This window comes from Adiantum capillus-veneris, chromosome 13 (assembly GCF_014529385.1).
Source record: "Adiantum capillus-veneris isolate H3 chromosome 13, ASM1452938v2, whole genome shotgun sequence".
Lineage (NCBI taxonomy): Eukaryota > Viridiplantae > Streptophyta > Polypodiopsida > Polypodiales > Pteridaceae > Adiantum > Adiantum capillus-veneris.
The window spans coordinates 69,337,396-69,348,609 of NC_140943.1; the positions used below are offsets into that span (position 1 = coordinate 69,337,396).

Below are 11,214 nucleotides of genomic sequence, written 5' to 3' on the forward strand. Positions count from 1 at the left end.
TGCACGACTAAGTTCGCGTCTGAGTACAATGTATGAGTTTTTTGTATAAACAAATTACGGGGTTAATTTAGGGTTTTGTGAAATAAAGTGCAGGGACTATTTTTGAGTCTTTAATGCAAGTTTAATTGAGTAAATTGTGTCAATCTCTCTCCAGTTCTCGTAGCCAGAGGTGCGCCTGTCATGCTGAAGTAACACAACTTTCTCGTGCGAGATTCTTCTCTGCCCAGCGATGAGGACCCAACTACCACAAAAGAGGAAGAGGAGTGGCTACGAAAGAGAAGACACAGAAAAGACAAATCTTGCAGAGACAGAAGGGGCCATGACTATGTAGAGGATGATGAGGATGAGGATGAGGAGGATGACAGAGCTCCAGCTGTTGGTTCGACTTTGGATGGAAACAGAGCCACATTCTTTGGGACGATGTAAGCCTTGAAAGGCTAAGAAAGAATTCGAGGATGGCAGCCCAAGTATCAAGTTTGATACTTTTCAAAAGAATAGATGGAGCGCTTTTGTTGTGGCTTACCAGATGAGCTACAAAATTATTGCCTGAAGCATAGGTCTTCCAGCATCAAGCAGCTCATAGACCATGCTCACGATGGCTACTCACTATTGGCTCCTTGACATTTCAGAAAGGTACTCCGGTATCCAAATCATTAGAGAAAGAGACTTCCAAAGGGAAGGAGAAGGGTAAGAAACTTGTACAGAGGAGGAAGTCTACAGTTTCTCAGATGTCTACCGAGCAAAAGGCAGAATTTTATAAGCAAGGAAAGTGCTATGGATGTGGTGAACTAGGATACATATTGGTGAAGTGTCTTAAGGAGGAAGAAAAGCCTGAAGACAAGCCGGAAAAATAAAAAATGGCCGAAGAACGAGCGTCAAAGAAGGGAACACGCAAGCTGGGCTTATAGTAGATTTTATGGGGACGTCCAAAAACCAAGAAGATAAAGAGTACCCAACTTTGTAGAGCATGGGGTAAGGTACAAGACCAAGAAGCCTTGATTTTCTTCGACAACGAAGCCAAGGCCAATTTTATTTCTATAGAGATGGTGGTTTGTTTGGGAGTTAAGCCCGACGAGATGGGACCATAGATATACGCAGTGTTAGTGACACCAAATCATGAAGTCAGCGTATCGCCTACCATTGTCAAGCTACGCTTGCACTGTCAGGGTCTTGTAGGGCATGAGGACTTACATATCATGCCACTCGAGGGGTGTGATGGGCTTTGGGGATGCCAGTGTGGTCTTTTGCAGGCCCAGGGCAGTTTTTCCCAGGTAGTCTTGTGCTTTCCTAGAGCCCTAGGGGCTGTTTAGCCTTCTCTCTCACATTATTTTCTTTTTGCCATGTCCTAGTGGCTGGATATCTGGGTCGGGCAGCCTTCTAGTGGCCTATATAGGTGAGGCAGGGGGAGGCACCTGGCTGGATTATTTAATGTAGTGTTTCAACATATCCACGTGTGGTACGATCTGTATGTATAGATCCACATATCCTACCCTGCTGTGGCCTATTGGCAAACCGTACTCTAATCCTTGGCACTGCAGACAAGAATCTGACCTCTTTTGTGTTCATATGTAAAGACGTGTACAAGGTATGCTGTGCCTTTGTATGCCTTGGGGAGCACATTAAAAGTAAGCTTTTCAAGTAGTGGGACTCTCAGAAAAGCAATAAGGTATTTGAGGTGGAAGTCGACTGTTTTAGGACAGGGCACCCTGTTTCTTCAAAATGTGAACATCCTACAAGTGTATTAGTGACCGTCTCCTCTGCTTGCTGAGAATTTATGGCAACATCTGCTCATATAGTTGGCTCAGTAGTAGCTCTGTTTGCAGGGCGCATTAGTATATAACTGCTATTTCTGAATTTTCCCCTTTACCAGGGACACTGTTTGTAGCACTTCTAGCCAAGCAGGGAACCCAAAGTTCGTGGAGGCAGCGACCTATGCTCTTCATCCTTTTGCATTAAAAGCAACCTACCTAGTCTTCTCTTTTTTGGTGATGCTAGCTGTTTTTGGGGTAGTGTGGTTAGCACATCCTATCAATCCCTATTTGTGGATGAAATGTGATGCAGGGATTTCGTTATAGGTAGCCCTAGCTAACATGGAGGTGAATATGGATGGTTTGTTAAAATGTCGCTAATTTTGACTCTCTCTCTTATAGATTGTGATGCTTGTAGTTGGAATATGACTCTTCTTTTGGTCTGTTTGGGTTCTTTCTATGGAGAGTCGAAATAACTGCCATTAAGCAAAAAACATCACATGTCAGATATTATCAAGAAGCTGTAAAACATTTCGACTAGGTTTCTAAGCCAGCCTAAGGCAGGAGAGTGAAATAGTTGATGTGCAGGAGAGTTGCATCCATCGGTTGGAGTGTGACTTGCTCTTCTCCCACCGCCCCTCACCCTTTACTTCTCTATTGTAGCCCTTTCTTGTGGGGTATGTGAGTGCTATTGCTACCCTCAGGAGATTTGGAGATTGTTGAAAGCGTAGCGATAGCAACAACTGACTGAGCTTAAGAAATAGCAACTAAGTGTGACTTTTGTACGTGTACAAGAGGATACCATTTAGAAGGGTTGCACATAAATGTGTGCTTTGTTGGTGGGGGGCTCACATATGAGAGGGTTGTGACATATGGAGTTTACATGTAAGCAACATTGGCAATGTTTGGACTTTCATTATCCTGTATATAATGTAGTACATAATAATTTGTTTATCATCAAAATAATGTAGTATATATGATTTATCATCAAAATAATTGACCATTTCTAATCAATAATTGACTATAAGTCTTCTTTATTGTACATAGGCTTCATATTTACAAATATGTATGTTTCGAGATTCTCTAGGATGACATGCAAATTTGCGTATTTGAATGATAGGGAGCTTTTCGGCATGTTAAAACATGCCTTAGAGAACGAGGGGAAAGGCATACGAAGTTTTGAATCCAATTTTCTAGTTTGTAGATGGATTATCCCCTTCATTGAGTCGCCTCACCGCTTACTTTTCAACATCTTTTTTATGTTTAGAAATTCTCTTTGTGAAAGATAAACTTTGTCTTTGACTTTTGTGTGAATTTTTGAGACAATGAGTCCAGCTCCTTTGTGAGTCGGACAGGCCCACAATAGAAAACACCTGCGTCACAAGTGTAGGAATACATTCAAGGTACGATAAAACATGAATCTCAATTATGATGGTTTGAAATCACTAACCAATTGTTTCATATGGATGCCTGGCTGCCAGTCTTGCAAACACCTTTCTCCAATTGGGTCTTGCAAAATGCGTTCGCACCTGTCATTTTTTGATGGAGGATCCATGGTCGTGTGGACATGTAAAATTGTGTATGAGCTCAAATCTCATTGGGTTTTCGCCCACTTTTAAAAGGTTAAATTGAACCTCACTTCCATTTTTTGGTAGGGAAACTAAAGATTTAAAAAAATCACCTTTAAAATACATTCCATAATCTATGCTTTTCTTGTTAAGTCATTTTTAATACCTTATTTCTATTAGTGCCAAGTCCATTGTCACTTTAGAATACTTTTATAGTTTGGAAGAGCCTATTTTATGTGATTATACACTTGTTCAAATTGTCTATAAAAATGTAATTTGGAGGTAGAACAAGTTTATGAATGTGATTTCCACGTTCAGGCCAAAAATATCTAAAATTTCAAGGCTTTAGATTACCTTTTTAAAGTAGTAAATGGATTTGTATATCTATAAATTAAAGTTTTTAAAGCTTATAATCACAAATTCTTTTTTATTATCTGAATGTTTCAGGTATCCATTGTTCCACTATTGACATTTATTGTTGGTGACACTATTGATGCAATAATAATCAAATCACAAAAATCCAAGTTGTCTTTTGTTCAAATTTTTCTTGCAAAGAAGCTTCACTAGAGCAAAAGTATTAAAAATTTTGTGCATCGAGGAAAACGTACTCTTGTTCCAGATACAATATCCATCCCACTTTTTGCATGGTGTAAAGCTTGCACCATAGTTATCAATGCTGATCTTGCATCACCCTCCTCATAGACACTTGTCAAGTGATTGTGCATTTCAATGATGGCCTAGCAACAAAATAATAGTACACTTAAAAATCTCTATGCATCTATTCGTAAGAAATACCTTTTATGACCTACACAAAAAATTACTCACAATTAGAGCTTTCATATCATGCCACGTCGTAATAATAGTTGTATCCTTGATGCTTGTCCTAATAGTGATCTTATATTTTTGCAATAGTGGTTTGTGCTTTGTGGCAATGTGTATGCGATTGTAGGGGTTGCATTGTGCAGAGAGAGAGAGAGAGAGAGAGAGAGAGAGAGAGAGAGAGAGAGAGAGAGAGAAGGAGAAGAAGAAGAGAATTTCAATGTCGTAGGAAACTATCCCAAGAGACCTTAAAGATGTATCCGATGAGGAGAGTTGAACTCAAGACTTGTTATTCAAGAGGGAAATGGTATAACCAATCTACCACACTTGGGTGATAGAAAGGTTATACCATTTTCCTCTTCTTATTAGCGTGTGTGCGTGCACACACACACACACACACACACACACACACACACACACACACACACACACACACACAACGAGAGAGAGAGAGAGAGAGAGAGAGAGAGAGAGAGAGAGAGAGAGAGAGAGAGAGATCTTAGTGTAGGAATAAGAGTGCTTCTAAATACAACCCGAGAATGTAGAGCCCTTTTTGTGAACCTTCTCCCTTGGTGGTAGCAAGATATGATTATGTTAGTCACACAAAGAGTGATGCTTTGCTAGATCAACATAACAGAGGTCTAGCGGTAAAATTGAGGGGCTTTTAAGAGTGCTCGTTATGGTTCAACCCCTATGACATGTGGGTGTGGGCGCAATCCCGTGAACTAGCTGATGGGAAGCATTAGATTGCAAAAAGAAAACAAGAAAGAGGAAAAGCATATGCCACATATCTTTGTAGAGCTATATCCTTTGGGTGCAACAATTTCCTTTTCCAAACAAAAAGTAAAAATATTTTTCTTCACTGTTTCAAAACAAGAAAAGGCACATGCACACCCCTCTCTCTTTCCCTGTGGTCTACATGTAAAGTGGGTGATTGAATAGATAGAAAGTTTTCTTTTTGTATTTTTTAGAAGATGCTACAAGTGCATGACCTTCAAATCACGTATTCGATTATATTAATGTGTGGTTGTAGCATGTATAAATTATTGGTAAAAGGAAGTAGCTAAAAGAAGTCACATGTATGTGGCATGCCTTTGGACATTAAAGGGCAGAAGGTCTAGATCAACTTACAGAACCTTGTACAAACCTCAAGACATACAAATAGCTAGAAGGAACACATGCGTTGTTCGAGCTCAGGATTCAAGCACAACCTCTTATGACCTAGAGACTAGTGTAAAATCTATCTTTTTGGCCTTATTATTTCCCCCTATCTTACACTCACATGCCATTGTATGATAACCCTTAGTTAATGAACTGTGGCCATAACTTCCATGCAATCAGTCAAAATATTTGATAGTATTGTATGATACGTAAGTCATACATGCTCAACATTTATGTGGGTGCCTTTACACTTTTACTTTGTATGCACATTTAAAGAGAGTTAGACCAAGAGGCCATGGGCAATGAGAAATTGACTTGAAGAAATCTAGGTAAAATGGAAATTATGAAACTAAGAAAAGTGGCCAGACATAGCTCACACTTGTGGGGGTTGTGCAAAAGCAACAAGGTTAAAGCTTACATAGGCATTTTAAAACAAAACCTTAAAAGAATATCACATGTAACATGAAGGGACCCATAATTTACAAACTAAACAATAGATATTCCAAAATTTGTATGTCTTTGTTATATTCTTCTTTGGCATGTTTTAACATGCCAAAACTAATTCTAATGCATGCAAGTGGGGTGTCCCTAGTTCTACTAGTGAATCCCACGGGGTTTTGGCCTCATACATCACAACAAGGATGATCCAATTCAAAGTGTTGATTCCAAACAAGCATATTATATCTATTATATGAAGTGATGAGAGACATGCTAAATGAAACAATAATAATTATTGCGTACCTTTTGATCATTTTCTGCAACCTCATTCATCACCTCTTTGAACCACTCAAAAGAGCTTTGCTCCCTTGTCACCCAATAGAAGTACACATTCTTTTTGTTACGAGACCTCTTTTTGCTGCTTGGAGAAGGGGCATTGCTAAGCATAGGAGATCCTATTAAGAGAGGTGAGCCAGTGAATAAAGGAGAGCCTGTGAATAAAGGAGAAGTTATTCTCAAGGGTGACCCATTGAAGCTTGGAGATGCACTAAAGGTGTCCTGCAAAACAAGACTCCACAAAAATTGTGGTTACTACATATTAAGAAGTTAAAGTACTTCATGTTATGATGTACTAGAAGTTGAACTTGGTTAAATAGAAACCTAATTGCGAATTTTAAGGGATTAAGATTGCAGAGATAGAGTGATATCAGCTAATGACTGCTATGTTCTAGTTATGTGATACTTGGCCTATACATCAAAGTTACATGCTGGCACTCATAATTTTTTTTCCCTATATAGCATCTTCGAACTAGATATTGGCTATATACCGTAGAGCTACTTATTAGTAATTGGTGTTGAATTCAAAGCATACAAGGATTCCGTTTTTATAGAATATATGATTTCTGGGGATAGGCCAACATGAAAAGTATCATGAACATCACTCCACTATCCTTAGGTAGGCAAGTTAGTAGCAGACAAATTGCATTTGTAATATTTTTAAAATATTTGTATAGGTAAAACATTCCTAGAGTGATCACTTTTCAAAAGGTGTATCATATCATGTCAGCAGAGAGGGTACTCCAAAATGCATGCTTTTATGTATACATTAGAGGGGGTGGACATTTTCAAACAGGCACACATGTAAATATAGGCTGTATATACGGGCATTATCATCGAACGCATGTGATATAGGGAGCTTCTAATGAGTGACTACCCCAATGGAATATGTTATTAGTATGAATCGATAAAACAAAAGATATTATAAATGACTCACCGAGTTTTTTCGCTCTTTCTCCTCTATCTTCCAATCATTTAGAATGTCTCGAAGGATGCTAATAAAAGGGGTCGCACCAATTCCCAAGCCCACCAATAACATGACATTATATTTTTTATAGTCTTGTGCTGGAGCACCATAGGGACCATCTATTAGTAGTCTTGGGTACCTTCATAAACATGATAAACCAAGCAGAGTAAGAATACTTGAGTTCTTCATGTCAAATGGTTTTTTTTGAAAGGAACTTTGCAAATAGTCACCTTTTTATGAAGGTATGAGCGGCACCCTTTTTAATGGAAGCCTAGTGAAAGAAGAGAGTAATTTTATCACATAATTTAAAATTTTCAAAAAGATATTAATTTTGTACTCTAGTATTAGTACCTGTGAGAACATATGTATGAGGTCTCTTGTCCAATCCCCACAATCTCGGACATGAACACTCAAAAATTCATCTCCTGGAGCAGACGTTATGGTAAAGGGATGCCTACACATCGACAATTGCATTAAAAAGCACATTAAAAAAAATCCCGTAATAAATTAGATTATTGGTAAAAGAAACATGTAAAGAACATAATCCTACAATTTAAAGATTTATTATCCTACCATCCATTATTTAAAAAAATTACAACTTCTTGCTTACTCTTTATAGTAGTATGCATGAAAAATAGGCTTTTGAAATATTTTTTCTTTTTGGTATGTCATTATATATTGGGAAGTTATCAACATAAGAAATATCTACTTTCAGAAGCTATAAGCTTAATGGAATTTTTGAGAAAATGGCTTGAAAAATTGGTGAACTTTTCATGAATGTATTAATGCATTATGTATCTCGACATACAAAAAAAAACATCAATAATCTCTATATCATAGCCTAACTTGTGTGTGTGTGTGTGTGTGTGTGTGTTTGTGTCCGTGCACTTGAGAATACTCCCCATTGGTGGTGGTGGGAGGGCATGCAAGTTTGTGAGTCCAAGTTCGAGTGAAAAGCTTGGTACTTGCCCAAGAGCAGACATTTCCTTAAACCGAAAACCAAGGATGTTTACCACACTTTAATGATCGTAACTAATTGGTTCCCCCCCCTTACCAAGCAGTGAGGACAACAATGGTCAAAATAAATGGCCCAAGCTTGGCCGTGGCCCAAGAGCAGACATTTCCTTAAACTGTAAACCAAGGATGTTTACCACACTTTTAATGATCTTGACTAGTTGGTTTTCCTCCCTTACCAAGCAGTGGGGAAAGCAATGGCCGAAATCAAGATGGGTGTTGATAGCGAACAACATCCGTTGTCCACAATGGTAGCATGTGATCAATTTGAGAATCTTCACTAGGATGGGCATGGGGATTCGGCAAAACTATACTTTACTATGTCTCATCAAGGGATCCTAAATGTCTTATGTTGTTGTAGACACAATACATGTATGGATTCAAGCTTAGTAGAACCCCAAACTTCACCTTCTATGTGTGCCCTAGATGCCTAGGTCAAGGCTACAAAAGGAGTCATGTACGCATATTCCCATAAGAAGCATCTTGTTCTCGGCATCATGAACAATACTCTTGTTTATCCACTGTCGATGAGTACTATGTTTTAAGTATTCTAGTATTGCCGGTCGCCTTCGGCGGCCTCTCTCTCCCCCTTTATCACATATATCGGGACGTCTCTCTCTCTCTCTCTCTCTCTCTCTCTCTCTCTCTCTCTCTCTCTCTCTCTCTCTCTCTCTCTCTCTCTCTCGTGAAAATCCTTTTGTTACATATTTACATTTTGTGTAGTATCATGAGACACCTCTGTTTGAGGTCCTGCCTTTTAAGTGCCACAATGTCTTCCATCATCACGAGTTTGATAAGCTCCATAGGAAATGAGCTACCAAAAACCACAATGTGATCATACATAACCTTGTTCCTCAAGTCCCATATAAACCATAAGAACCAAGTACTGAAAGACAACAGACAAAAGGACATAGCATCATTCTCAGAAGACAGAAAACCAAATATACATTTGAATTTAGAGATTTTACAATTCCATGCCTCATTCCACCAATGTCTGGCCCACTGCCACCACTCAACAACCACAGTACAATGCCAAAATACATGTCTAATAGTCTCAACTCTGTTACATCTGGGACACTTCCCATCACCAATCTTTTTTTTAAACATTACATTAGCAGTCGGGAGTCCCCCAATCAAGCATCTCCACCAGAACACTTTGAACTTAAATGAAGTCTGACAGTGCCTTTGTCTAAAAAAAATCTGCAGGTCTTCAACTCAGTATATGAATAAATTTTTGTGAAATTGTAAGAGAGCTTCAACTGTTTGGGTTGCTTGGGATGTATTAGCTCTTCCCCAAAGCATGGGAGGTTGTGGAATTCTGAACCTGCAAGTGCATGCTCTGGCTAGAAGGGCAACTTTTATTAAATACATGCTGCATCCTTCACATGATTGGGCTGTATGCATGTGGGCTCTGATGAGATCCTTTGTCTGCTATTTTCATGGCTGCTGGTCTTTGAGTGATTGGGACAAATTGTTTACAGATGCCCCTATTAAAATTGGTTATGATATTTCAAATATGCTGATAGTGTCCTGTAAGCATGTCTTTGCACTTCTGATTTGGCAGGGGAGAATGAGATACATGGGCAACTCTCTTTTAGTTGAAAATGTATTTTGGAGTTTTGTTTTTAGAGTTGTGCCTGCTAAAGCTTTGGGGAGGAATGCCCTTTCCTTTTTCAGGAAGGGCATCTGCTCCATTGGTCAAGTGGTAGACTCTGAGTCCAGGTTTAAAACTTTTTTGACAGCTAGAAGACACTTCAGACTACACTATGGCTTCAGAATACCATGGAACCTGCTATGTGCCTCAGTCAACAACCTGCAGGTACCTATCAATACCTTGGAGGAGGAAAGATTCCGAGACTGGTCCTTCCCAGATGCTCAAAAGAACTGGTGGACTTCACAGACAAGAGATTTTTATAGGATCTTGCAGCCTCCCCTCACAATTCAGGATAGATGCAATAAAATCTGGGCAATGAATAGAGATAGTGATTCTCTCTCTCTCTCTCTCTCTCTCTCTCTCTCTCTCTCTCTCTCTCTCTCTCTCTCTCTCTCTCTCTCTCTCTCTCTCTCTCTCTCTCTCTCTCTCTCTCTCTCTCTCGTTCTTGTGCGATTGTCGCCGGCTACACGGGACACTCGTCGGACTCAAGAGCTACTCACATGTGGGCAAGTAGAGGGGTCAAAATTCCTCCTCGCATAAAATATACTATAGATGTAAATATAGATATAGATATAGATATAGATATAGATATAGATATAGATATAGATATATATACACGGGACACTTGTCGGACTCAAGAGCTACTCACATGTGGGCAAGTAGAGGGGTCAAAATTCCTCCTCGCATAAAATATAGTATAGATATAGATATAGATACACGCTTAGACCACCACCGCGTGCAATTACTTTTGAAGACCTATTTTTTGTAACTCTTGGTAAACTTTGGAAAACCAAGCACCAAATGGAGGGGATTCTAGCCTAAACTTTTAGCATTTCAGAAAGTGTAGCTCACACCGCCAAGAGGTCTTTCAGGGTGATATCCGCTGCCATATCTCAAACCCTCAACTGTTAAGAGTGTCACCTATTGTCCTAAGAGTGTCACCTAGTGTCCGGTGGTAACTATTCCAATCTGCGAGTGAGGTACACTTTAATTTATTTGGCCTGTTGTGCAGTGCTTAGCCCTACTCACATAGGGCTCTAATCCAGTTTATGGGGATTTGAATCTATTTGTTGAGGGACCTGGCCACTTTTTCATTTTAGGTGCCCCATATTTAACCCCATGTTACATGTTCTATGGAATCAGGCAGCCATGCCCTCTGCAAGCAGTCATAGCCAGCATTTGGCTCCCTCTCTCTATCGCTTGTCTCTTTGCAAGATAGGCCCGAGGAAATCCAGGTGGAGTCTCGCAACCCTCCCCCCCCCCCGATGCGAAGTGCTGATGCTCCGGTAGGGGTTGTCACACAAAGCTTCCAGTTGTATTGCGGAGTGCTCTCTCTCTCTCTCTCTCTCTCTCTCTCTAGTAATTAAGCATTACAACGCAGAGCCCATGACATTAAAAGGGTTCCTCTCCCCCCCTCTCTCTCTCTCTCTCTCTCTTACACACATATATATACATACTAACACAGTATACACACAATACACTCTCTCTCTCTCTCTCTCTCTCTCTCTC

At 39.6% G+C, this 11,214-nt stretch overlaps 1 protein-coding gene and 1 pseudogene across 2 annotated transcripts in view; one reads left to right on the forward strand and one right to left on the reverse strand.

Annotated features, from left to right (window-relative positions):
• Window positions 1–2,492, forward strand: part of LOC147444215 (proteasome subunit alpha type-4-like) — a 45,026-nt pseudogene extending 42,534 nt beyond the window's left edge. Inside the window, exon 2 of the transcript XR_015190034.1 lies at window positions 155–2,492. The product of XR_015190034.1 is annotated as a proteasome subunit alpha type-4-like (transcript). The remainder of the gene's footprint in view (window positions 1–154) is intronic.
• A 234-nt stretch (window positions 2,493–2,726) lies between these two features.
• LOC147444216 (respiratory burst oxidase homolog protein D-like) overlaps window positions 2,727–11,214 on the reverse strand; it is a 38,316-nt gene continuing 29,828 nt past the window's right edge. The window contains exons 11-17 of the mRNA XM_086526913.1: window positions 7,389–7,491; window positions 7,268–7,308; window positions 7,008–7,176; window positions 6,038–6,292; window positions 3,925–4,053; window positions 3,199–3,277; window positions 2,727–3,121 (exon numbers count right to left, since the gene is read on the reverse strand). Of these exons, the coding sequence (XP_086383039.1) occupies window positions 3,012–3,121; window positions 3,199–3,277; window positions 3,925–4,053; window positions 6,038–6,292; window positions 7,008–7,176; window positions 7,268–7,308; window positions 7,389–7,491 (886 nt within the window). The 3' untranslated portion in view covers window positions 2,727–3,011. The remainder of the gene's footprint in view (window positions 3,122–3,198; window positions 3,278–3,924; window positions 4,054–6,037; window positions 6,293–7,007; window positions 7,177–7,267; window positions 7,309–7,388; window positions 7,492–11,214) is intronic.